The sequence below is a fragment of the Magnolia sinica genome, chromosome 3, assembly GCF_029962835.1.
Source record: "Magnolia sinica isolate HGM2019 chromosome 3, MsV1, whole genome shotgun sequence".
Taxonomy (NCBI): domain Eukaryota; kingdom Viridiplantae; phylum Streptophyta; class Magnoliopsida; order Magnoliales; family Magnoliaceae; genus Magnolia; species Magnolia sinica.
Window position 1 is genome coordinate 19,697,118 of NC_080575.1, and position 27,524 is coordinate 19,724,641.

Genomic DNA, 27,524 nt, shown 5'->3' on the forward strand with positions numbered 1-27,524 from the left:
TTCAATGTTTTCGTTTCATCCTGTTGAGAATGGTCTTATAAACGGCTTGGATGGCGTATAAACATCAAGGTAGTGCCCAGGAAGGTTTCAACTATAGGAATTTCTTTTACCATTTTTGGTACAACGTCCTGAAATGGTTACTCAAAACGGATGGGCGGAATGTATTCCTCACATACATTGCAGTTGGCCCCACAAAAGGCTTTTACAGTGCATCCGCGTTTAATAAGTTTTCAAGTACGCGTACAATTCCAATATTTCCGAGTGGTTCGCTTGAGCTTCGGATTTTCTGACTCATGCCCAAAAATGAACTGGAAAGATGAATAGACGGGATAAAACACATGCATGATGGTAGGGCTTACATACCTCTGACATCATCTAACCAGAGACGGCAGTCCACATGCTGAACGGTACAGATCGAATCATAATACCGAAAAACGCGGCCCCGATTGCGTACTACCCCACCGGGACCGGTGTGGAGACGGTGGTCTTAGGGAATCCGTGGGTTCACCATGATATATGTGTTTTATCCAAGAAGTTCATCCATTTTGAAAGGTATTATGAAATTAGGTGCAGATCTAAGGTTCGAGTGGACCACACCACGAGAAGCAGCGGTGAAAATGACTCCACCATTGAAATCTTTCTTGGCCCCACCAGGATGTTTATATGTGATTTATCCAGCCGTCCATCCATTTTGAAAGATCCCATACCCAAAAAGTAGCGGTAACAATGACCCCACCGTTGAAACCTTCCTTGGGCACACATTCAACCTGCTAATAAGGTCACATGGACCTGGATGAAGGGAAAACACAAATTTAAGCTTCAGTGGAACACATGAGGTTTTCAACGGTAGACATTGAATCGTCACTGTTTCATGTGGTGTCATATCTTTTAGTTATAATATCCTAAACTGATCTTTCAAGATGGATGGACGGCTGGGATAAAACACATATATCACGGTGGACCCCACAGATCCCCTGACCGGACCGTCCGTCCTTGTGGGGCCAGTACACAGTCCCCGTCCGAAAAATGCGGGGCCCACCAAGCATTTATATTAGTTCTTCTTCTCGGTCTTCCCGTCTAGACTCCTGTTTTATCCGGATTTCCGCTTCCTCCCAAACGCGAGTGAGCGAGATCAAGATCGATGGCGAGATCAAGATCGATGGCGAGATCGGAAGTCTGCAGTCTCTTCATAGCAGCTTCGCTTCTGCTTCTTTCCCTTCCTCCTACATCAGGCAATATCTTACTTCTTCGTTATTCTATATTTCGAAAAACCTGCAATATGATGCAATTTCGCTGCATTTTTCTATCTTTTCTCGCTTGCATCCTTCCTTTCTTAAATCTCTTCTTATTGATATTGCAATCGAAGATTTCTATTTCTTTCTTTGTTGTTTAAGAATCAGATCTGAACTTTCCTGATCGAAGCAGATCGTAGCTGTTGCATTGGTAATCTTTGTTTGTTTTTTCTAGAATCTTTGCTGTTTTAGTGATCGATGAGTTTCTTGATTTTCAGTTGCTGGTAAGAAATCTGGTGATGTTACAGAGCTGCAGATAGGCGTCAAGGTATTAAATTTCCATTGACTTTGATATATTTTCTCCTCTAAAATAGGCTGGTTTCGGCCGAGCATTGTATATTTTGATTGATTGTGGTTGTATGTAGAAATTGACCCACCCTTATAGGAGGAGGTCAATTTCGATCTTGCAAGTCAATCTCACCCTTTCTCTGCCAGTCGATCTGCCCCGATCAACCTCTGCTTGTTGGCGGGTGGACTGCCTCTTTAAGTGGTCCATTTCAGATGTTAGATCTACCACTGATTAATCAGGGTTGATTGATTTTCCATATTCTATCTTGGGGAAAAGGGAAGAGTTTTATGTTTTCTTGAGGCATGAGTAAAACTTTGATACTTTGGTGGTTGGATTGTTCTCACGCATGCACTTAGAAATTGTACAAGTGGCATGAATGTTAGTCAAACTAAACCGTTCAAATTGTTGGGCTTACTTTGCATTGGCTATAGACCAAAAGTTACATTGAGCTGATGTCCTGGCTGGATGATTGGTGGACATCTAATGGATGGTTAAAATGAAAAAAAAGTCAATTGTCCGAATTCAATGGTATAATGTCCTGTCAGAGGCTAGGATTGTTCCTGACCTACTTATCTGATGTCTGTCCGTGATTTGGACAGTTTAATTTTGGTTTCATGTATCCCACCATTTCAGGCATCACACTCTACCAGTATCAAATCCCCTTGTATTTGTCTTTAGTATGATTTATGCGCATTCCTTTGGGCTGCGTTTGGACTTGGAATCCCCAAGGAATGTTTCTTAGGTGACAGTCAGGTCTGACACTGCCATATTCGATAAAACTTGTCGATTTGTGTTGGGCGACCCACAAATCTACAAGGCTTACTGTTTTATAGCACTGAGGGACATGGATGTTCGACTTTCCCCCCAAAAAATTCTCCTCCAAACGCAGCCATGGGTAATGGGTTAGATGAGCTGATCTTCATCCTATCATTTTGGACTGTTAGGGCCTCTTTGGTGTTGCTTGTAGCAATTGCAGAATTGATTCTCAAGGAATTGCTTATGTGAAAAGGTGTATGCTTGATAAAGATGCGTATGAAAAACAATTTCCCCACAAAGGCTTCAATGGTGAGCATTGAATCCCCACTATTTCCTATGGTGTGGCCCATTGAAGCCTTGTATCTACTTCATTTTTGGAGTTATACTAACATTATATGGTGAAATGGATGGACAGAGTGGATCTTGCATGTTCATCACAGTGGGTCACATAGCATTGCGGGCGGAGTTAGGAGGGCCGCCTCCGTTTAGCTTCCCCAGATATGAGATTTGCTAAGCCCATGTGTGGGTGCAATACAACTCATGTACATGCCACATATTTGCTATCATGGCATGTAGGTTTGGGATCCAATCCATCAATTATAAGGCACCACTACATTGATGCCCTAGCCCAAGAATAAAGAATTAGGCTGATCCACTGTTCAGGTGGGCCACAGTTTGCAAAACAAATGTACTGCTCTTAAACACTTGGATGAAGTTTTTTAACCCACCCACCTGTTTTTGATATTGGGGACCACCTTCTGAGTGGACTACATTAATATTAGGGAAAACATGATTGGACCAAGCAGTGGATGGATTTGTTCTCGGACCTATGTGCCATGATGGTACATGTGTGGTCTACGGTTCTATGCTTGTAAAAATCAATTTTAGATTTTTTTTTTAAATTTTAAATTGATTAATTAAGTGGCTAACCAAACACGCTTAAAGCTTAAAAAAGTGATTTTCAGAATCAAAATCACAAGAAAAGCACTTTTTTAAAGCAAAGTCAAGCAGGCCCTTGTATTAGCTGTTAGCCTGTTGAATTGCTTGAATGCATGTAACCTTTCAAAAAACTAAAAAAGAGTTGAAATTTAGCTGGGGTTAAACTGAGAATTATTTTGAACTCTAAATATGTCCCAATTTTAAACCTGAATTTTCCTTTTTTATGTTTATAAGATATAATAAGCTTTTCCAAAATGACCCAAAAATAGACGGGACAAGGCTATGACGACACCGATGCTTACTTTTATATTTTTTAAAAAAGAAGTGAATTTAAAGGATAACACCTTATGTGTTATCGATTGTGTGTAAAGATGATTTTTCCAGGTACTAATTTAAAGGTAGCAAAATCACCCACTCGGTGTTTGGGCAAATGGCCAGCATCATGGGTTTGCTCCCCGCAGACGCAGTTCGATTCCCCTCCCCAAGCTTTACCCGATGCAAGTGGTTTGCGGTTGAATAGTCTTGCCTTGAAAAGGTGCAGGGACACCCTGTTGTCATCCAAAAAAAAAAAAGAACAAAAAAAGAAGGTAGCAAATCCAAATTGCCCATATTATCATCACACACTACTTCTTTTAGGATATCAGTTTCATCAATCAAAAATATTTTGGCATGCCTTGATGTTTTTGTGGGACAAACATCCACTCGTAGTATTTAAATATAAACATCTTCTCTTGGTCAAAGCATATTGGTGGCAGAAGATCTCATTCATCCCTGTCTTGATGGCCAATTCCTGTCACTTTCCTATATGCGCTGGTATCTATAGAATCCCTATACTAGTCACTAGCATTTGATTCATGGAAATTGTGTACAGTATTATGGATTTTCTCAATTATTCCAAGGGAATCATTGAGAAGATGGATGCTGGAATTGGTTTCTACCTATGTGATGTTTCCTGTTTACAAACGACAATGCTAACATAATTTTCAATTGAGTGTTGTGCATTGGCTAATTTTGTCTTTGGTTTTTGCATTTATCAGAAGCCTTATGCAGAAACTATCATGCATGCACATTAGTGACCTAAAATTTCAATGGATTATCTAATTTTTTTCATCTCTACAGTTTATTTAATGGCGTGCTTATTTGTTGATCTGATCTCATCTCTTATTGCAGTATAAGCCAGAATCTTGTGAAATTCAGGCTCACAAAGGTGATAGAATCAAAGTACACTATCGGGTAAGTAGTACTGAAGCTTCAATTATATATTCAGTGGATAGTTGTAACAAAAGGTGTACTCAATGGATGATGTTATATGCAATGAATATAGTGGTATGCGATTATGCCATGCCATAAGTCTTGACTTCATGGCCGTGTTTGTTCAGTATTCTTGTTATATAACTGGTGATTTCAGTGTTTGGGAAGATCAAATTGTAATTTTAATTTTTTTTCCACCATGAAAGGAAAAGAAAATTGAACTTGCTTCATGAATGCATAACAGATTAACATTATAGTTCACGCAGATAACGAATGATTGATGCAATGAAAGGAAAAAGAACTGGCTAATTAAAAATAAGAAGAACATTAAAATTTTGTTTAGGAATTTTGCGTTAGTAGACAAATAACAAGTGATTGTGCATTTGCTAGGGAAATGACTTTGGTGATTCAGGGAAGAAGAAATCTCTCTTTGGAGAAAGATTGCAATTTGGCTGGTGGGATAATGGATGGTGCATTGATGATCTTCTAGGTACATGCTCAGGCTTTGGAGAGGTGTTATGGATATGGAGTCATCCTCTCTCAGGGAATCAGATTCAAAGTTGGCAATGGGCAGATCACTAGATTTGGGAAGATGAGTGCAGTGGTGATGGTCCACTTTGTAGAACATTTGCTTTGCCATATTGCCTTGCTTCTCAAACTCAGGTTCAGATCGCATTGAATGCTATGATAGGGTTGGTGGTCAAATGGTTAGGATCTCTTCTATTAGGAGAAGTCTTGGAGAGGAAGAAGATGATATGATCAACCTTTTGGTGTATCTTAAAGAAATCAAGATTGTTCAAATGGTGGGGGATAAAAGGATATGGAAATGGGGAAGAATGGATGCTTCTCCCTTAAATCATTTTACAATCATTTGTCGTTTCGAGGGAGAAGTGGAGGGGAGTTGTTGGCCCCCTTGGCCTGGTTATGGAAAGAAAGAGCCTCACCAAGAGTGGTTCTCCTGGTTAGTGGGGCTGGACAAGGTCCTAACTCCTAACCGTCAACCATCTCCACAACAGGAAGAAAATAACTGTCAATGGGCGCTGCATGTGTTTAAGGGAAGGAGAATCCATGGATCATTTGCTCATTCACTGCTCTTTTGCTTTGGTGGTTTGGATATGGTGCATTTCACAGTTTGGTATTGAATGAACCATAGCGGCCTCAATATTGACTGGTTGGAGAGGAGTGCTCAGAGATAAGGTGAGGAAACAGGAATAAGCTTCCTAGATATTCTTTGGGTAATTTGGTAGGAACCATCAAATGTTCTCCAATTTCTCAAAGTTTGTTTCTCTTGTGGTGGAAATTGTCATATTGTATGCATCTCGGGCGCCTCTTTCAAGGAATTTGAAGGGTTTAGTTATGTAGAAATTTGGAGTGAGTTGAGAAAAAGGTCTTTGTAAGGTTGGGGAAGATCTTTCTCCCCCTGCCTGTATTTTTTCCCCTCTCGGGTGTTTGTTTAATAAAAATTGTCTTGCTGAAAGAAAAGATAGTGCATTTTAACAATTTGCTTATTGAATGTCTTTCTTACACTTCAAAATTCAGGCTTATCCTGTTCAGTGTCTTTTTGTAACCTAATTTCCCATGAGAAATTAATGCAAGATAGCTTGTCGCTATTTGTCCCAAAGCAGGTGCCCCCTGTTACACTCATCATTTGATGATTAAATAAAGAAACCCAATTAGGTATTAATCATGACTCAGTTTCATATAGTTTTTTGGCCAATATATGGATTCCTGCAACTGTAATTGTTTGCCCATATATGTTTCCCTTTTCTGATCCTTTGTTAGACACTCATGTAGTTAACAACCTTGCAAAGAGGAAGTTATCTAGTTACCAAGTTAACGAGAACTTCAAAATGCAGGTAAAGTGTTTGTATATTTCACACTCCTTTGTCTTTGCCTGCCTTTTGTGTCTATCCGCTGCACGCCCATTTCTAACAGGAACCACTTTGGTCAATGTTTCCTGCATGTGGGAGGCATTTATATCGCAAATGCTGGATCTTATCATGTGAAATATTTTCCATGAATTGGGTGTGCTTGTTTACAGAAAGGAGTCATTTTGTCTTTAAGATGAGCACTCATTCAGATTGTCCTGAGCGACTGTCCTAAATCTGCTGAAAATTGAGATTTCATAACATTCTTTTAATCAGCATCATTAGAAAGTTACAAATATAAGTTGATCCAACTTTCAAAGAATCACCATGAGTTTTTAATGCATGCCATGCCTCAATCAATATTTATTAGAATCTTGACAATAGTCTATAGACTCCTTGTAACGACCTTGGAATTTTTGTGCTAATCTTTCCTTAAGTAGTTGTTTTGGGGTAATTAGCGCTATACTCGATTGTTTGTGAAATTCGCATCAATCACTTTAAATTATATCTGCATGGCTCAAAACGTGTAAATTAGTTAGCGCTACGTTACTCTGAAATCTGGGATCCATCGCTAAATCCAGTTGTTCTGGGGAATTTTTGGAAGATCTAGATCGGACCTGGACCGCGCGTCGAAAGTCCGATAGCGATGATCTTATGCTATTGCGGTCACTGAGTTGGGCTTGACTATCACCTCGAAAATCAAGTCCATGTGATGTTCTGGGTCGATTTGTTTGAGCTCGGAGTGAAGAGTGTGAGAACGGTTGGAATTTAATAAGTTTTTATGGAATCTGAGCCGTGTCGCTTGCGCGACGATTTTAAGCTATCTGACCGTTGGATTCTGACCAATTTCACTCTCTGATCAGGGAAGGTGGCCCAGGCATATCCTAATGCTTGTGGACCTGATCGAGATCCCGTGACCGTTGATTTGAGTGAGGTCCGCCACGGCTGATCTGAAGAGCCGGTCGGTACGAAAACTTAGCCTGACCTAGATCCAAGGTCAGTGAGCTTAAGTCCGACCTTTCGTGGTTATAGGTCCGCCAGAAGTGCTTCGTTGGATCGCGAGAGTCGGGTTTTGGTTATACCCTAAGTATACCTTGACCCTGGGGTTATTTTCATCAAAGATAGGCCTATTTATAGTCCTTAAACCCTAGCTCTCTTTTCCATACGAATTTTCTCTAACCCTAGCTTGGAAAGAGAGTGGAAAAGAGAGAGATAGTGAGAGAGATAAGTTGGTGAATCATCTTGGATTCTTCCTTGTTCTTCTTCATCTTTGAACCTTCACTTTGAATCGTTCTTCTGACGGTTCTGAGTTCTTTTTGGGGTAAGTTAATCTAACCCTAACCTGTGTTAGAGCTTAGATTAGTTTTGGTGTTGTTGTATCTCATTTCTATCCTTGTTTTAGGGTATTCTATCGCCGTTGACGAAGACAACTCGTCTAAATCAGTTCGGTGTTCTTTCCTTGCTTAAGGTGCGGACTTTAAGTGTATAGGTTATGGTTTTCAAGGCTTTCAACGCCAGTTAGTGATTTATTTTTGTTATGGATGAGATTTTACATGCCAAATGTTGTGTTTACATTGCTTTCCTGATATGCATGTGCTATATTGAGATTTGTGTATTCTATGTGTATTTATAAAGTACTGTATACGTATAAAATATGCACTTATGTTTGCCATGATTATTTGTCATGTATGTTTGCTAGATGCATGTATGACAACTCCTTGGTAAAAGGAATTGTCAAAATGCATGTATTTCAACATACGTCATGTATGTTATTCCATGTATGCTAAGTGTTTGTAGAAATGCATGAATGATCTAAAGTGTAACTTATTACACTTACTGCGGGCGTTGAGAAGTGATTTTCAACACTCCTATTGATGCGCATGATTTCCTTTATGCAAGTTACTTTCCAAGTTATTTAAATTCAAGCATTACCTATGCTTACATTTATGTTAAGTTGATATTCTTCAGATGCGTATGTACCATGATTTAAGTTGTTATTCTATTACTGTTTTACAATCCATATGAGTATCTGTAGTAGTGTAAGGTGTTTGGGACTATGCCTTAGTCCAGGAAATCGGTAATTGACCCTATGTTCGTGGCTGAGATTGCTTTCGCCACGTAGGACGTATTAGACGAACCCGAGTCGTATTAGAGTTGTCGGCAGTGGTTTGGCCACGCGGAGTGTTTGCGCACTCTATGTCGCTCAACTCAACGTGCGCTCGTGCTAGTCGAGTTCGTCAAGTAATCCGATTGTCCGATGTATGTTCACCATGTATGGCCGCTACTGCTTGAATCTAGGGTACCGAACTTACCAGTAAAATCCTATTAACTATGGTACTTGATCCGCTAAGACTCATGAGCCGGATATGGTGGTATGGGACACCGTGGTCGAGTTTTACTCTGGGGTGACGAGCCTCCCCGTAGTGACCAGTGAGCAACTAAACTCGTGAGCCGATTATGGTGGTATGGGACGCTATATTCGTGCTGTCGGCCTATATTGATTGGTGACGAGCCCTTTGTAGTGACCTCGAGGATACCTGGATACCGCAAGGAGGTGACGAGCCGATCTGTGGTAGTAAGGGCATGAAAGGCGTGCATTGATTGGTGAGGAGCCCTTTGCTACGACCTCAAACATATGATCGTATGAGATGTCTAGGACTGACGACCCTAGTATGGATCATTGTTTGGATGGTGATATGAGGAAGGTATCTTAGCTTCCCAATCCTGCTGTGTGAAATGGACTAATAACAACTTGGTAATCATATCCATGCACCGCATTTGCATGTGCTTTGTAGATGTGGCGCACTTTGAGGCGATGTCATGCGTAACGTAAGATGAAGACGCTGAGGGTGTACGCGTGAGGGCACGCATCATATTGCATACATCCTTGCATTAACAAGAGTACTTAGGATTTATTTAATTGTCCTGCTTTATCATTACTGTTTGATTGAACTGATAACATGTTAACCAGTGCCTTATTGTTCCACTGAGTTGATCACTCACTCCCACGTTTCTGGGGCGGTGTTAAACACCCACCAGACTCTGTCTTAGGCTCTGATGTTGCAGATGTGGATGGGACTTCTGAGGCAGAGCGGGAGCTGGATGATGATGAGGCTGCCTTCTCCTACATGCAGTTTTCAGACGGGTTCTAGCGAGCCTCGGTCTGATGTGCGGGATTATGGGATTATTTTTGGGAACTTAAATGATGTAACTTGATATTTATAATTTTGTTAAATAACACTTTCATACGATCTGGCTTGTATATGTAATTCAGGGATTTACACTTGTACACATTTTTCTATAAGTCTTCTGCTTGCTTTATTCACTTATCCCTGAATCATATCTGTGTTTTGGCTTAATCTATTCCATGTTTTATGCACTAACACTGTCAACATACATCCATCATTAAATATGCTGCATAAGTGATGTTTTGGAACTCGGGAGCTGAGTTATGCTCGACCCCCGAATTTCAGGGCGTTACAAGTTGGTATCAGAGCATGATCTGGATTAAACCGGACTTGGGTTATGGTCACACACCGCACGTTGTCGCCACTTTAGTGTAATTGGGTGCGGGTCTATCATCGCTTTGGTGTTTGTGCTCCGTAGCTTCTATCGGCGAAAGTTTCCTGAAAACCTTCGCCGAGATCGAGTCTGTACTCTTACCCGATCACACACAGCGATCCGAAACCTTTTCTAGACCCTCTATTAAGGAGTTTAGATGGTCTATCTTCCCTTTTGCACCTTTAAACCTTCCAGAAATCGTTATTTGAATCAGATTTCTGTCAGAATGACCCGATAGGCGTCAAACTATGCAAGGGGCCAATCGGGACATTTTCTGTGGGGCCCAGGGGGGGAACCACACATTTTGGACCATGGGGGACCCGGAGGGCCTCGCCAAAACGGCGAGGCATCGCCGGAATGTCCAGAGACCGGCGATGCCATCGCCGGTTCGGCGAGAGCTCGCTGGCCAACGGGCCAGGCCGGGCGGGCCGACGCTCCATAGGCCTAGTGTGGCTCACCCCTCCACGGTTTCACCTTTAAACCCTCTTCTTTAACCTATTTCCTTCACAAAGTCCTCTCCCAAGCTCTCCTTTTCTTCAAAACCCTCTCCAAATCCTCTCAAATCTCTCCCTAATCTTCTTCTTCCTCCATTTTTTTGTGCAAACCCATCACCCGATCTTCAAATCCTCCCTCCCATTGCTGATTTCTCTTTCTTTCCTTCTCATTTGAGCCCTTGCATTCCTATTTTGGCTTCTAGTTGTGTGGAAGCTTCACCATCTTCCTATTTCTCTCTTTCTCTCATTTCTCATGGCCCTCTTTGAGATTGTGACGGCCATCTTTTCCATTTCTTCCCTTCTTTCCTTGATGGAGAAGAAGAGAGCGCCCGTGGATGAAGCCGGGCCGAGCCGCCCAACCCGTGCACGGAGGCCGAGAGGTGCCGCCGCTAGCATGTCCGCCGCACGTGAATTCCAGACGAAGCGGGACCTTGATCCTCGAGCTCCCGTTAGTAGGACCTTGTTGGTGGAGTTGTCGCATGGAGCCTATGAAGGCCGTAGGGTCCTTTTTGAGGCTCATGTTGACCCGCGGCTCTTTGGTGAGTTCTTCTTGTTGGAGAGCCTAAAAGGGGCTGGTTGGGGTCCCTTGTTTGAAAGCGAGTATCGCGCGAATGCTAGCACTGTTCGCGCCTTTTATGCGAGTATTATTGATCCTTCGCTGGAGCCTCTGCAGTTCAAGATTCCTTGTGGTAGCAGTCGTGTGGGTATCGTCGATGTTGCTTTGATATCCCGCCTCCTGAAGGTGCCACTTGGTGAAGTGCATGCCAGCGAGAAGAATGTGAACAGTGTGCGCACACAAGGATCAGGTGATTATTATACTTCTCTGTTAGACGGATCCACAGGCGGGCCCGTCTAATGCCGGTGTTGGGCCGACACCTATGGCTCCTCCAGTCATGCCTTCGGTTCCTGAGCCGAGCTATGCATTCTCGTCTGCTCCGCCTACTGATAGGTTTGAGCAGATGATGCTGTTGATGCAGCAGCAGCAGGAGTTCCTCTCTTCCATGGCTGGCATCTTTGCTCAGTCAGTGGGGGCGACTCCACCTGCTTCACCTATGCCTCCATCTGGGAGCGTCAGTGCCAGCGGCACTTTTGAGCGATTTTAGCGCTTACGACCTCCTACTTTTGCGGGTTCTCATAGACCCGAGGAGGCTGAGTATTGGATCGATCGCATCTCTAAGATGCTGAGACCGCTGCATTGTTCTGAGGTTGAGCAGGTTGAGCTTGCCTCCTTTATGTTTGAGAAGGAGGCCAGTCTATGGTGGGACAGTGTTCTTCGCACTGTCGAGGAAGGTTTTGAGTGGTCATGGCAGGCGTTTGAGGCACGCTTCCACGAGAAGTATTTTCCGGTTACGTACCGACATGAGAAGGAGAGTGAGTTCCTTCGCCTCTGCTAGGGAGGGCTGTCGGTGATGGAGTATGAGAACCGGTTCACTGAGCTAGGTTGCTATGTGCCTTTGATTCTGGGCGATCAGCCGATGAGGATGCGGCGCTTTTCTGAGGGATTGAGACCTGAGATACGATCAAAGATTTTTTGTGCCAGCATTTCTTCTTATGCAGAGTTGGTGAGCATGTCCTTGCGAGCAGAGCAGGACGGGGACAGGTCGTCCCGTATGCGAGCACCAATGGTTTCTAGGCAGCGACCGGACTTTCAAGGTGCACCTTTTCTCGGCAAGAGGCCGCGAGCAGATTCTCCTCCTAGGCTTTCAGCGCCGCTCGCTCAGCAGATGCGAGCTGATCTTCGCTGTTCGTATTGTGGGAAGATGGGGCATTTGGATCGTTTTTGCTTTTCGCGTATGCGGGCCAGTAGATTTACTCCACCGCAGAGGATTAGGTGTCCGATGCCTCAGGTTATTTCTCCTTCACCTCTTCGTTCAGCGCCAGCTCATCCATCTTTCAGACCTGCAGTACCTAGCTTCAGGCCACCTCAGCGGCCCATGGTTCCTCCGCCGAATCGTCAGCAGCAGGCTCGAGTTCGTGCGCTCTCAGCTGAAGCGCCTATGTCTGACTTGGTACCGAGATCCTTCGAGGTGACAGTTCACATTGAAGGTATTCCCGTTTCTTTGTTGGTGGATACAGGGTCCACTACTTCTCTTATATCTTATGCGGCAGTTAGGCGTTTGGGTTTGAGAACTGTTCCTATGCAAGGTGTGACGCTTACTACCGCTACGGGGATTTCCTCTACTATGAGCAAGCGTTGTATAGATTGTTTGGTCGATCTAGGAAGTGGATCGATCCGTGTTAATTTCTTTGTCGCACCCATTTATCATTATGATGTTATTATGGGTATGGATTGGCTCACGAGGATGCGAGCTGAGATTGATTGTGAAGCAAGGTCGGTGACGATCCATGGACCTGAGGGCGAGACAGTTACTTTCCCAGTTCAGGTCAGTTACCCTTTTCGTATTGATTATTATACTTCTCTGTTAGAGAGTATGGATGAAACGGCGTTAGTTAGCACACCGGTAGTTCGAGAGTTTGAAGATGTGTTTGAGTCGATTCCTGGATTACCTCCTCAGCGTGAGATTGATTTTGCTATCGACCTCATGCCTGGTGCGGCGCCCATTTCATTGCTCACCTATCGTATGCCTCCGAGTGAAATGGAGGAGTTGAGGAAGCAGATAGATGGTTTGTTGAATTTGGGTTTTATTCGGCCTAGTGTGTCTCCTTGGGGAGCACCTGTTTTGTTTGTGAAGAAGAAGGATGGTTCCTTGCGTTTGTGTATTGATTATCGCAGGCTGAATCTGATAACTGTGAAGAATAAGTACCTTTTGCCCAGGATTGATGATTTGTTTGATCAATTGAAGGGGGCACGGTACTTTTCGAAGGTTGATCTGCAGTCAGGGTATCATCAGTTGCGCGTCAAGGATGGGGACGTGCAGAAGACCGCTTTCAGGACTAGCTTCGGTCACTATGAGTTCCTTGTGATGTCGTTCGGTCTGACGAACGTACCGGCCGTGTTCATGGATCTGATAAACAGGGTGTTTCGGCCATTCTTATTCCGATTCGTCATTGTTTTTATCGATGACATCTTGATATATTCGGCGAGCCGGGAAGAACACGAGGAGCACTTAAGAGCGGTTTTGGATACTCTTAGGAAGAATCAGCTCTTTGCGCAGTTCAAGAAGTGTGATTTCTGGAAAGAGGAAGTCAAGTTCCTTGGACATGTGGTGTCCAAGGAAGGGATAGCTGTCGATCTTGCCAAGGTAACTGCAGTGCAGGACTGGAAGCAGCCTGGTTCAGTTACTGAGGTGAGGAGCTTTCTGGGTCTTGCTGGCTATTATCGACGCTTCATTCAAGACTTCTCAAAGATTGCTCGACCGTTGTCGCAGCTGACACGGAAGGATTTGAAGTTTGCTTGGAATGAGAAGGCGGAGTTAGCTTTTAAAGAGCTGAAGGACAAGTTGACGTCCGCCCCTGTGCTAGTATTGCTAGAGCAAGGGGTTAAGTATATTATATATACTGACGCCTCTCGCGTTGGTCTGGGTTGTGTCCTTATGCAGAAGGACAGGGTGATAGCTTATGCTTCGCGGCAGTTGAGGAAACACGAAGAGAATTACCCTACGCACGACCTGGAGTTAGCAGCTATCATTTTCGCATTAAAGCTCTGGAGACATTACCTCTATGATGAGGAGTTCGAGCTCTTTTGCAACCACAAGAGCCTTAAGTATATTTTCACGCAGCGTGACTTGATTATGAGGCAGCGCCGATGGATGGAACATTGAAGGACTTTAAGTTCAATGTTTCTTACCATCCGGGCAAAGCGAACCTTGTGGCAGATGCGTTGAGTCGCAAGAAGGCTATCAAGTTTGCGGCCCCGCTGATGATAGCAGAGTGGGATATGTTGGAGTTTGTGCGAGATTTTGAGTAGAAGCTTACGGTGGTTGAGCCGTATGAGGTTATCGCACACATTGATGTTACATTGTTCACATTCTTCTCGCTGGCATGCACTTCACCAAGTGGCACCTTCAGGAGGCGGGATATCAAAGCAACATCGACGATACCCACACGACCGCTACCATAAGGAATCTTGAACTGCAGAGGCTCCAGCGAAGGATCAATAATATACTCGCATAAAAGGTGCGAACAGTGCTAGCATTCGCGCGATACTCGCCTTCAAACAAGGGACCCCAACCGGCCCCTTCTAGGCGCTCCAACAAGAAGAACTCACCAAAGGGCCGCGGGTCAACATGAGCCTCAAAAAGGACCCTATGGCCTTCATAGGCTACATGCGACAACTCTGCCAACAAGGTCCTACTAACGGGAGCTTGAGGATCAAGGTCCCGCTTCGTCTGGAATTCACGTGCGGCGGACGTGCTAGCGGCGGCACCTCTCGCCCTCCGTGCACGGGTTGGGCGGCTCGGCCCGGCTTCATCCACGGGCGCTCTCTTCTTCCCCATCAAGGAAAGAAGGGAAGAAATGGAAAAGATGGCCGTCACAATCTCAAAGAGGGCCATGAGAAATGAGAGAAAGAGAAATAGGAAGATGGTGAAGCTTCCACACAATTAGAAGCCAAAATGGGAATGTAAGGGCTCAAATGAGAAGGAAAGAAAGAGAAATCAGCAATGGGAGGGAGGATTTGAAGATGGGGTGATGGGTTTGCACAAAAAAATGGAGGAAGAAGAAGATTAGGGAGAGATTTGAGAGGATTTGGAAAGGGTTTTGAAGAAAAGGAGAGCTTGGGAGAGGGCTTTGTGAAGGAAATAAGTTAAAGAAGAGGGTTTAAAGGTGAAACCGTTGAGGGGTGGGCCACACTAGGCCTATGGAGCGTTGGCCCGCTGCGGCCCGCCCGGCCTGGCCCGTTGGTCGGCGAGCCCTCGCCGAACCGGCGATGGCATCGCCGGTCTCTGGACATTCCGGCGATGCCTCGCCGTTTTGGCGAGGCCCTCCGGGTCCCCCATGGTCCAAAATGTGTGGTTCCCCCCCTGGGCCCCACAGAAAATGTCCCGATTGGCCCCTTGCATAGTTTGACGCCTATCGGGTCATTCTGACAGAAATCTGATTCAAATAACGATTTCTGGAAGGTTTAAAGGTGAAAAAGGGAAGATAGACCATCTAAACTCCTTAATAGAGGGTCTAGGAAAGGTTTCGGGTCGCTGTGTGTGATCAGGTAAGAGTACAGACTCGATCTCGGCGAAGGTTTTCAGGAAACTTTCGCCGATAGAAGCTACGGAGCACAAACACCAAAGCGATGATAGACCCGCACCCAAATACACTAAAGTGGCGACAACGTGCGGTGTGTGACCATAACCCAAGTCCGGTTTAATCCAGATCATGCTCTGATACCAACTTATAACGCCCTGAAATTCGGGGGTCGAGCATAACTCAGCTCCCGAGTTCCAAAACATCACTTATGCAACATATTTAATGATGTATGTATGTTGACAGTGTTAGTGTATAAAACATGGAATAGATTAAGCTAAAACACAGATATGATTCAGGGATAAGTGAATAAAGCAAGCGGAAGACTTATAGAAAAATGTGTACAAGTGTAAATCCCTGAATTACATATACAAGCCAGATCGTATGAAAGTGTTATTTAACAAAATTATAAGTATCAAGTTACATCATTTAAGTTCCCAAAAATAATCCCATAATCCCGCACATCAGACCGAGGCTCGCTAGAACCCGTCTGAAAACTGCATATAGGAGAAGGCAGCCTCGTCATCATCCAGCTCCCGCTCTGCCTCAGAAGTCGCATCCACATCTGCAACATCAGAGCCTAAGACAGTCTGGTGGGTGTTTAACGCTGCCCCAGAAACGTGGGAGTGAGTGATCAACTTAGTGGCACAATAAGGCACTGGTTAACATGTTATCAGTTCAATCAAACAGTAATGATAAAGCAGGACAATTAAATAAATCCTAAGTACTCTTGTTAATGCAAGGATATATGCAATATGATGCGTGCCCTCACGCGTACACCCTCAGCGTCTTCATCTTACGTTACGCATGACATCGCCTCAAAGTGCGCCACATCTACAAAGCACATGCAAATGCGGTGCATGGATATGATTACCAAGTTGTTATTAGTCCATTTCACACAGCAGGATTGAGAAGCTAAGATACCTTCCTCATATCACCATCCAAACAGTGATCCATACTAGGGTCGTCAGTCCTAGACATCTCATACGATCATATGTTTGAGGTCGTAGCAAAGGGCTCGTCATCAATCAATGCACGCCTTTCATGCCCTTACTACCACAGATCGGCTCGTCACCTCCTTGCGGTATCCAGGTATGCTCGAGGTCACTACAAAGGGCTCGTCACCAATCAATGTAGGCCGACAGCACGAATATAGCGTCCCATACCACCATAATCGGCTCACGAGTTTAGTTGCTCACTGGTCACTACGGGGAGGCTCGTCACCCCAGCGTAGGCCGACAGCTCGACCACGGTGTCCCATACCACCATGTCCGGCTCATGAGTCTTAGCGGATCAAGTACCATAGTTAATAGGATTTTACTGGTAAGTTCGGTACCCTAGATTCAAGCAGTAGCGTCCATACATGGTGAACATACATCGGACAATCGGGTTACTTGACGAACTCGACTAGCACGAGCGCACGTTGAGTTGAGCGACATAGAGTGCGCAAACACTCCGCGTGGCCAAACCACTGCCGACAACTCTAATATGGCTCGGGTTCGTCTAATACGTCCTACGTGGCGAAAGCAATCTCAGCCACGAACATAGGGTCAATTACCGATTTCCTGGACTAAGGCATAGTCCCAAACACCTTACACTACTACAGATACTCATATGGATTGTAAAACAGTAATAGAATAACAACTTAAATCATGGTACATACGCATCTGAAGAATATCAACTTAACATAAATGTAAGCATAGGTAATGCTTGAATTTAAATAACTTGGAAAGTAACTTGCATAAAGGAAATCATGCGCATCAATAGGAGTGTTGAGAATCACTTCTCAACGCCCGCAGTAAGTGTAATAAGTTACACTTTAGATCATTCATGCATTTCTACAAACACTTAGCATATATGGAATAACATATATGACGTATGTTGAAATACATGCATTTTGACAATTCCTTTTACCAAGGAGTTGTCATACATGCATCTAGCATACATACATGACAAATAATCATGGCAAACATAAGTGCATATTTTATACGTATACGGTACTTTATAAATACACATAGAATACACAAATCTCAATATAGCACATGCATATCAGGAAAGCAATGTAAACACAACATTTGACATATGAAATCTCATCCATAACAAGAATAAATCACTAACTGGCGTTGAAAGCCTTGAAAACCATAACCTATACACTTAAAGTCCGCACCTTAAGCAAGGAAAGAACACCGAACTGATTTAGACGAGTTGTCTTCGTCAACGGCGATAGAATACCCTAAAACAAGGATAGAAATGAGATAGAACAACACTAAGTCTAATCTAAGCTCTAACACAGGTTAGGGTTAGATTAACTTACCCCAAAAAGAACTCAGAACCGTCAGAAGAACGATTCAAAGTGAAGGTTCAAAGATGAAGAAGAACAAGGAAGAATCCAAGATGATTCACCAACTTATCTCTCTCACTATCTCTCTCTTTTCCACTCTCTTTCCAAGCTAGGGTTAGAGAAAATTCGTATGGAAAAGAGAGCTAGGGTTTAAGGACTATAAATAGGCCTATCTTTGATGAAAATAACCCCAGGGTCAAGGTATACTTAGGGTATAACCAAAACCCGACTCTCGCGATCCAACGAAGCACTTCTGGTGGGCCTATAACCACGAAAGGTCGGACTTAAGCTCACTGACCTTGGATCTAGGTCAGGCTGAGTTTTCGTACCGACCGGCTCTTCAGATCAGCCGTGGCGGACCACACTCAAATCAACGGTCACGGGATCTCGATCAGGTCCACAAGCACTAGGATATGCCTGGGCCACCTTTCCTGATCAGAGGGTGAAATTGGGTCAGAATCCAACGGTCAGATAGCTTAAAATCGTCGCACAAGCGATACGACTCAGATTCTATAAAAACTTATTAAATTCCAACCGTTCTCACACTCTTCACTCCGAGCTCAAACAAATCGACCCAGAACATCACATGGACTTGATTTTCGAGGTGATAGTCAAGCCCAACTCAGTGACTGCAACAGCCTAAGATCATCGCTATCGGACTTTCGACGCGCGGTCCAGGTCCGATTCAGATCTTCCAAAAATTCTCCAGAACAACTGGATTTAGCGATGGATCCCAGATTTCAGAGTAACGTAGCGCTAACTAATCTACACGTTTTGAGCCATGTAGATACAATTTAAAGTGATTGATGCGAATTTCACAAACAATCGAGTATAGCGCTAATTACCCCAAAACAACTACTTAAGGAAAGATTAGCACAAAAATTCCAAGGTCGTTACACTCCTCACATGCAAAGTCCTCTGTTGGGCACGGGCTTCTAATATTGTTTTCTTGTTCAATGATCTTAGAGAAGTATCCTTATATATCAAGACAATTTTGGTGGTGAATACGCTTAGAGCAATAGTGTTACAAGTAGTGATATGTCATGCCTAAAGGTTTTCTGCATGATACTAAATACCGTATAATAGTTTATGGGCATTTGTACTGGTAAATGCACTGTAGATGGTAAAACTAAATCTCAGAGAGGACCTATGCATTTTTATCAAGGTTATTCTACTTCACGTGACAAGATGTTCTGCCATTATGCACTGCTGTTCCTTCTTGGTATGCTAAGCTTGCACTGCATATAGGTTTCTTGTAGTCTGCTGTGTCTGATCTGTGGGTGTACCATACACTTGGCTGTAAATGGTGGGCCATGCCCGTGGCTGGGGGGTCCCCTGATTGGGGGTCGTGGGGCAGTACCCGGCTTAGAAGCTGCACTTGTAATGGAAATGGCATAAAAAATGTAATCTGTTTTGGGGTACACTTATGGTGTAGAAAATATATAACCTGGGTTAGTTGGGATTAGGGTAAAGTGCGTATACAATTTCTTTTAGAGGTGATTTTCAATTGCAAATTTTTACAGCAAAACATTTCTACATAGAAAAACTATTTGATTGTCTTCTCCTAGGGACGTATCGTGACAACTATGTAAATCCCTTTTTTCTTTTGTGCTTTATTTTGTGTTTATTCCTTTTCTTTGTTCCATCCTGATCTATCGATCTGACAGCTAGTGGTTCTTCTCATGAAAATCATTCGCAAGTGCAGACTTCCATTTTCAAGGAGCCATGTAGTGTGTACGTTGATGCTCTTCTTTTTGTTGGCAAGTGGTGATCTATGCTGCTTACTGTATGACTGTCAACATTGTTTATTCTTGGCGAGTGGAGACCGAGAACTGTGCTGGTTAGGTGTGAGTTCATACAAGTTGAAGGCTCTAAAAGAGCAAGGAGAAGGCCCAAAAACGCATGGGCGGACGAGTAAGAAAAGACTTGATAAATCTCTCAAGAGAAAAGGCTTGATAACCCGTGGTCTAACTGAAGTTATGGCCCTTGATAGAGTGGATTGGTGGAATAGGATATGGATAGCCGACCCTAATTAGTCGGAATAAGGCTTAGATGATGATGCTTGCTTGTGTTTTGGGTATTCTAGTCTTCTTATCAATGTATTCTCAAACACAGTTGGATCACGGAATGCATATAATTTTACTAATTGCGATTTGTCAATCATTCTTTGGAACCCTCAGATTAGTTGTCTGTGTCTATCTTCAAAACCTTCTGGACACTAACACATTTTTATTAAGTATGAATCCACTGTAGATGTTGGAATTATCAAATTGATCATGGTTATAAAAAAAAGTCATTGATGCATTGAACCATTGAAAACTTTCGAACTTACTGATGTTTGCTTCTCTTCAGCATTTTACTTGAAATTAGACTGATGATATTTATTGCATGGAAGTCCAAAACTTAAGAGTTTGAATTCATTTGTTCTTACTATTAAATTTGTGCAGTAGTTTGTGGATCCTGACGTCATATAATTTTGAGCAATACAGTCCTTGAAACTCTTGCTTTTTCTGTTAACTTGATCAACACTTCTGTTTTCCATTTCATAAAATAAGGCTACTCTACCTGGCAGGGAAAACTCACAGATGGAACTGTCTTCGATTCCAGCTTTGAAAGGGGTGATCCCATTGAGTTCGAGCTTGGTAGCGGTCAAGTTATTAAAGGTTTGTGATACTTGTGTTGGTTTCTATTTTATAAAATTTACCCATGTTTAATATAGCTGAGATCATGCTAACGGTAAAAGTGGCTAACTGAAACTTTGAAATAATGCTATTATTGTCATCGTCCTCCACCACCACCACCTCATCATCATCATCATTTCTTCTTTGAGAAAATGACAATTTCATTAAAGGAAACAAAGGCAAAATATAGCAGATCATCCAAACACAGAAAGGTGATCCTATCATCACTCAGCTTTGGCCAAAAAGAAACAGCAGCAGATTACCAGAACAGGTCTACAATTCTGGTTCAAAACCCAAGGTGAGACTACAGCAAAGCTATAAAATCACCCAAGGACCACATTATCCCATTCAGAATGTAAGAAAGCAGGCAGAATTCCTTTAAATTCATGAAAAGGAGAGTCCCTTAAAAAGTCGAGGCAATCGAATGCCTGGGAGGACCATCTGGTCAGCCACCTATCACATTAAAGACCAAGCTGTTGAGCACCTACTGAATCTGGAATCTGGAAATGCTCAAAGAAACACTTCCATATAGTCCTGGCTGTCCGGCAATGATTAAGTAAATGATATGCAGATTCTTCACCCCCTTTACACATGAAACGCATGTTTGGGATCACAATGTTCCTCTTCTTAAGGTCGTCAATTGTTAGAATTTTCTTCGTAGTGGCTGTTGATACATATGCTTGAACCCTGGGATGAATAGGGCCTTTCTGCACTTTACTGCACAAGTGGCGAGGATTGTTACTAGCACAAATCTTCTTCTTCTTCTTCTCTTTTTTTTTTTGGTGAGAGATACTCGTGCAAATCTTTGAAAAGAGAGATTTATACAAAAAGCAATCTCTAGCTGACCACTTCCATATTGTCCTATGTTCCCCCAAAGAATTGATATTTGCCTCATGGGTTTTGCTCATAAGCAAGGCGGTGCTCCCATTTCACTATCATTTACTTTGAAGAACCACATTCCACACCAAGGGCCTGTTTGGTTCAGTGTATCAGGAGGTATTAGGTAGTATTGAATTGTAAATTCCACCGTTTAAATCCTATGTTTGTTTTCCCCAAAAAGTATTACCTTTAATTGCTTTCGAAAATGTGCCTTTAGTTGGGAAGGATATGAGAAATCCCTCTCAAAATCACATGCTGCAGCGAGAGACGTTCCAAATCCATATGGAATTCAAGATCTATCAAGTGCGTACTGCTCACGAATCCAGCAACCGCCGGTGTCGATGTCAGCAAGTTTTGCGGGTCCCACTCCCACCATGATGTATGGGCTATATCCACACCATCCATCCATTTTTCAAGATCATTTTAGGGCATGGGTACAAAAATCAGGCAGATCTAAAGCTCAAGTGGACCGCACCACAAACTAATGGGGATTGAAGGCCAACCATTGAAAACTTCTTGACAGCCATAGAGGTTTTGGATCAAGCTGATATTTGTGTTTTCCCTTCATCTAGGTTTGTGTGACCTTATGAACAGGTTGGATGGAAAATAAACATCATGGTGGGCCTTAGGAAGGTTTCAACAATGGACGTCATTGTCCCCATTGATTTCCACGGTGTGGTCCATGTAAGCTCTGGATCTACCTCATTTTTGGGCCCATGCCATAAAATGACCTCACAAAACGAATGGATGGTGCGGTGATGCAGGACAATTAACCACTTGCTCTAATAGCTCGAACTGATAGAGCATGGCGAATTAATCCCTTTATCTCATAACCCAGGCCTCATATCCATGGGTTAGGTCATCGGTCGAACCCTCCTCGTAAGCCCCAAATCACATGGGTTCCACCCCCTCGTGGGCCCCAAATCACATGGCCACAGGCCACCCATTCGAGCTTGGTGTGAAAATGCTCCTGCATTATGCAAATATAATACATACATCACGATGGAGTGCACAACACTTGTTGATGTTAACACAACACTAGGAAGGCCGGTTGTGTGTGATAATCCCAATTAATCCCATGCGCCAAATAGGCCACATGACAAATCCATGGGTTTCGCCTCTCACAAGCCACAGGTCTCACACGGGCTCCGAATCACATGGGTTCCACAGGCCACCCACCTCGAGTGTGCCTCTGCATCCCATATGTCACCCCACTCAAGCTCGATGTGAAAATGCTCCCGCATTAATCACTACCGGTGAGGAGTCTCAAACACGAGACCTCCCACTCTGATATTAATTTGATGGAGGACAATCAACCAATTGCTCTAAAAGCTCAAATTGATAAAGCACGACAAATTAATCCCTTTATCTCATAGCCCAGGCCCCACATCCATGGGTAAGGTCATCGGCCGAACTCTCCTCGTGGGCCCCAAATTCATGGGTTTTGCCTCACATGAGCCACCCACCTCACACGAGCCCCAAATCACATGGGTTCTGCGGGCTGCCCACCTCAAGTGTGCCTCCACATCCTACATGCCACCCCACTTGAGCCCAGTGTGAAAATACCCTTGCATTAAAGGTTCTCCCAAGAATTTCATACATTCTTGAACTAAGTACCCTAGCTAACTGCTGAGATGAACAAGGGAAAGAAGTCAACAAGGGAGATTCATCAAACCACGTATCCTTCCAAAGTTGGACTCTATTGGCTAGACTCGCAACAAATTGGGCACCATCATAAATAGTGCTTCCCACTTTTCGGGGTCGACCGCCTATTGTGGCTTGTCCTAAATCATCATCGTTATCATAACATTATCCCAACTATTTGGAGGGAGCTTTACTAGTTCTGTTTTGCCAACCATTCCTATCTATGGCCCTGTGAGGGCCAAAATTTATGATTTGTTTCAACATGTTGCACAACTTCATCATGTTTCATGTGATACTAGTTCCTCTGAGCAATTCTTTAGCTTTTTAATAAATCTTTTGACTAAAATAAATATGAATTGCTCTATGATTTTTTTTTTTAAAGGATTATGAATCGCTCTATGATAACCATGAAAGATAGCAAACATGCACTAGTAACGAAACATGTAGATTGATTTTAATCTTTCATATGTTAGTGAGAAGGACACATCTGAACTCCTAGTAGAAAGCAACCATGCATGATATGCATCATCAACATTCAAAAAGAAGAAGAAGAAGAGAAAAAGATATGCATCATTAGTCCAGTGATGTCTCTTCCGACTGCTCTACTGGTAGGTGCCAATGTACCTAATCCTATATTCCAAACAAGCCCTAAGATGGATTGTAGCACATGTGGCGCATTGCCACATGTTGAGCAATTGAATGGATGTTGGCATATGTGAGGCACTCGAAGGTGGCACATGTTGCACATTTGCACATGTTTTGCATGTGAAGTACTTAAAGATGGGCGGCTGCCATCTGTCACACGTGGCTCAATAGTACATGGGGCACATATCGGGTGCTTGAAGATGAGGGTGACACTTGTTGCACATGGCACATTGGGGTGTGTGGTCCATTGAATTGTGGGTCACTAATAGATGGGCAATGACACATGTTGCACATTTAATGGTGTACATGTGTGGTGTTTTAAGATGGACGATGGCACGTGCTGCGCATGTGGCATATCGGCACGAGGGGCACTTGAAGATGGATGGTAGCACATATGGAGCACTTAGAAGTTGGGCATTGGCACATATGACTACCATGTTGGGCACTTTATAAAAAGAGGGGTCATTCCTCTCATTTTTCTCAAATTCTTGGGAACAATGTTTCTTAGTATGTGCAAGGAAATGAAAAAGGAGGATTTTCAGGAAATTAGAGGAAAATGGAAATGGGAAATCAGAGGAAAATGGAAATGGTGTTTCTAAGAAATTTACAAAACAAACAATGGAAATGCCATTTCATGTAAATGGCGTTTCCTCAATTTATATTTCAGTGAATCCAAAGAGGCCCTTAATATAAATGAAGGCAAACAACAGAAAAAATTGGTCAAAGGCCCCTAGGAACCAGTCACATCACAGAATGACAAAAGCTATTTTACTGCCTCCATCATGTTTTTTATCATGTAAAACCTCAATCGAGCACTCCATGAATCCTGAGATAAACCATTTGTTGAATGTTTGTCCATGTATGTTTTGGAATTGCATGGTAATCTACTGTTGCTACGCCAATGACTTTCTGCAGGATGGGACCAAGGACTGTTGGGAATGTGCGTCGGTGAGAAGCGAAAGCTGAAGATACCCTCTAAACTTGGTTATGGCGACCAGGGATCCCCTCCTAAAATCCCCGGTAAGGCTGTCTGTTTTTGTGTATTGTTATGCCTGGATTTATGGTGGGGTAGTGCTTTCATATATACTATTACAACTAATCGGAAATTGCATTTGAGGACATTGATTTGATAGCTCCATGTCAGTTCTCTTTGTATTTATACAGTGTTTCTGGAGACCCCATTTAAGCTCCTCGCACGATCCACCAAAAATTGAACTATAGCAGTAAAAGAATGAAAAAAGGATTTTTTATAAATCAGTACATCGCTAATTGCATTTTTGCATTCCGGAACTTTTTGATTGAGTCTGTGAAAAGGTACATCAATAATTCAGGTATTGTTTGCAAAAGTAACTTCTAATTTTTCTAATCCCGGTTTGTTTAAAAGGGCTATTCTCTAGTAAATGACAAAAAATACCCTTAAGGGCAGGGCCTGAAGAGAGGACCTAAGGAGGATTTGTTGGCCACAATATTAGAAAAGTTGGACAGGTGAGAAAACTTCGGCCAAGTCTTTTTCAACTGTTGATTTGTTTGAAAAAAAAAACACTGGAACCCACTTGACCATGGAACCAACCTGATTCTCGGGCTAGAGCATCTACATGGCTGTCCCCTCTGATGAATGAATTGGATCTCGTACCTATGTTGTCGAGGTGGCACATGTGTGGCGCTTTCTTATAAACACGTGCATGCGACTAAGACCAAAAACTTTGATGCTCTAGCAGAGTGTGATGGATGCTATGCCATGCATGCATACTAAAACTGTAGAAGTTGCAATGTATGGATCAAATTCTACGGTTGAGATAGTTGGACCTACTTGAGATGGTTTATAAAAACAGCAGCCCTTCCAGAAACAATGCTCTAACTAGCTGATTAATTGATATTTGTGGGTGGTGATGCTCTTTGTCATTTTATACACTGGTATTTTCTTCATTCATTAAAAACAACCATTTAAACTGATATAATCAGAGAAGTTTGACAGGAGGTACCAGAATGCAAAGAAAAAAAAAAAAAGAGTTATCAAGGTACTTCATAGTTAAGTTAATTAAAGAAGGTACACAGGATGCAAAAACCCAATTAGGGAGGTAATAATTGTAAAAACAGGAATGGTGAATTCACATCAGAGGTTAAATTGTTCCATCTCTTTGACTGGAGCTTATAGGGAAGAGATCCAATGCCTCCAGAGACGCCCAGTTTTGTGCCTCCGTATCATGTACCGTGCATGCGACACAATGTGATCCATACCACCACTGTTTGGTCACTGCCAAAATTTATGATGATTCATACCATGTAACCTGGGGGCACCACCACTGATTGGTAACTAACCAAAATGTCCTTGACTGGACTATCCTAACCATCTAATAGATGTATTTTCTCAAAAAAAAAAAAAAAAAAAAAAAAAAGAAGAAAAAAAAAAGAAAGAAAGAAGAAGAAGAAGAAGAAGAAGAAAAGAAGAAAAAGGGTCAGCTGTTGTGGATTTTTGTCTGCTTTAAGTGTTACGGTCATCCAAACTGTGTAATTTTGGCCTATGGCCCATTCACTGTAGGACCTGCCTAACAAACAGTTCTGGTCTCATCCATGTATGTGCCAATGACATGGGAGCATTGTGCCTCCAATGCCTCCAACCATTCTGGATCAGCTCCCTTTAAATGGTGGGATGTGTTGTGCGTTCTCATTTCAATTGGTGGACAATGTATAAGCCTCCATGTCCTAAATAGATCAAAAACTCAAAATCTCGACTCAACATCCAACCGGGTCGGGTTAACTCGAAGACTTGATTGAGCCTTCATTTGATTCAACTCGATATAAATCAAGAGACATACAGAGTAGTAACAGATATGTAATAAATACTAAAGATTTCAGGTTTAGGCAAAAAATATCCTTCAAAAAATAAGTAATAAATAAATTAAAGATTCTGGTGAAATAGGCAAACACAGCACTTTGGCATGTTAATGGATGGGTTCAGTTCTATTCCTTGAGGGTTTGCATTCAAGCCTCATCCATCACTTTTTCCTTTTATTAAAAACAAACACTTGCCAATGCCAGTGAGTGAGACAGTTCAAATCATTCTGAGTTGCATCAAGTCAACCAAATTGGCGGGCTGACTCAGCAGGTCTTGCCAAGTCGGAACTGAGTCATAGTTGTTAGCAAGTTTCGTGGTGACTCAGCTCGAATTCATGTTGAGTCTAGATGACTTTGTTGAGTTTTAATTCAAGTCACCAACTTTTAGAACTATGATTTCCTTCACCATTCAAACAATGTGCTTTGTCTTTTACTCAAATATCTTCTTATGTCCCTATTTGTCAGATCCATTCTTATATATTATCTAGATTGGCATTATGCGTTGCTAATGAATTTAAGTGTAATTTCACGTTTATTTTATTTTATTTTTTAATTTAAAAATTTTTAATGACAGGCGGCTCAACGTTGATTTTTGATACGGAGCTTGTAGCAGTGAATGGGAAAACGTCTGGTGGAGGGAAAGTAGCAGATAGTGAGTTATAGTCGGAGGAATATGTGGGTACGCTTAGTTCTACTTAATTTTGCTAAGCTTTCTTATTGCTTGCTAAGGATATTAGCCACGTTAAATTGGAACATCAAGTTCAGTTTAGCCATGAACTCACATTCTGTTAGTGTAGGACGGGCTGGAATGTTTCCTTGCCCCCAAGTGTAGTGCCGGCAACATTTAGGCCCAGCTTACCCATCTTGCTTGAAGGTAGAAAATGGAATAAACAATTTCAATTTCTTGCTC

At 42.7% G+C, this 27,524-nt stretch overlaps 1 protein-coding gene across 1 annotated transcript; it reads left to right on the forward strand.

The window, feature by feature from the left end:
* The first annotated feature begins 1,103 nt into the window (after positions 1-1,103).
* LOC131239652 (peptidyl-prolyl cis-trans isomerase FKBP15-1-like) lies at positions 1,104-27,524 on the forward strand. The gene is made up of 6 exons (XM_058237457.1): positions 1,104-1,232; positions 1,511-1,560; positions 4,447-4,509; positions 20,503-20,593; positions 24,695-24,799; positions 27,189-27,524. The coding sequence occupies exons 1-6, from the start codon at positions 1,142-1,144 to the stop codon at positions 27,275-27,277; spliced, it is 489 nt and encodes a 162-aa protein (XP_058093440.1). The 5' UTR covers positions 1,104-1,141; the 3' UTR covers positions 27,278-27,524.

Coding starts and splice junctions, on each gene's coding strand:
- LOC131239652 (XM_058237457.1), top strand. CDS start 1,142: ATGGCGAGATCAAGATCGATGGCGAGATCGGAAGTCTGCAGTCTCTTC. Junction 4,510..20,502: donor GAATCAAAGTACACTATCGG/GTAAGTAGTACT, acceptor TCTACCTGGCAG/GGAAAACTCACAGATGGAAC. Junction 24,800..27,188: donor ATCCCCTCCTAAAATCCCCG/GTAAGGCTGTCT, acceptor TTTTAATGACAG/GCGGCTCAACGTTGATTTTT.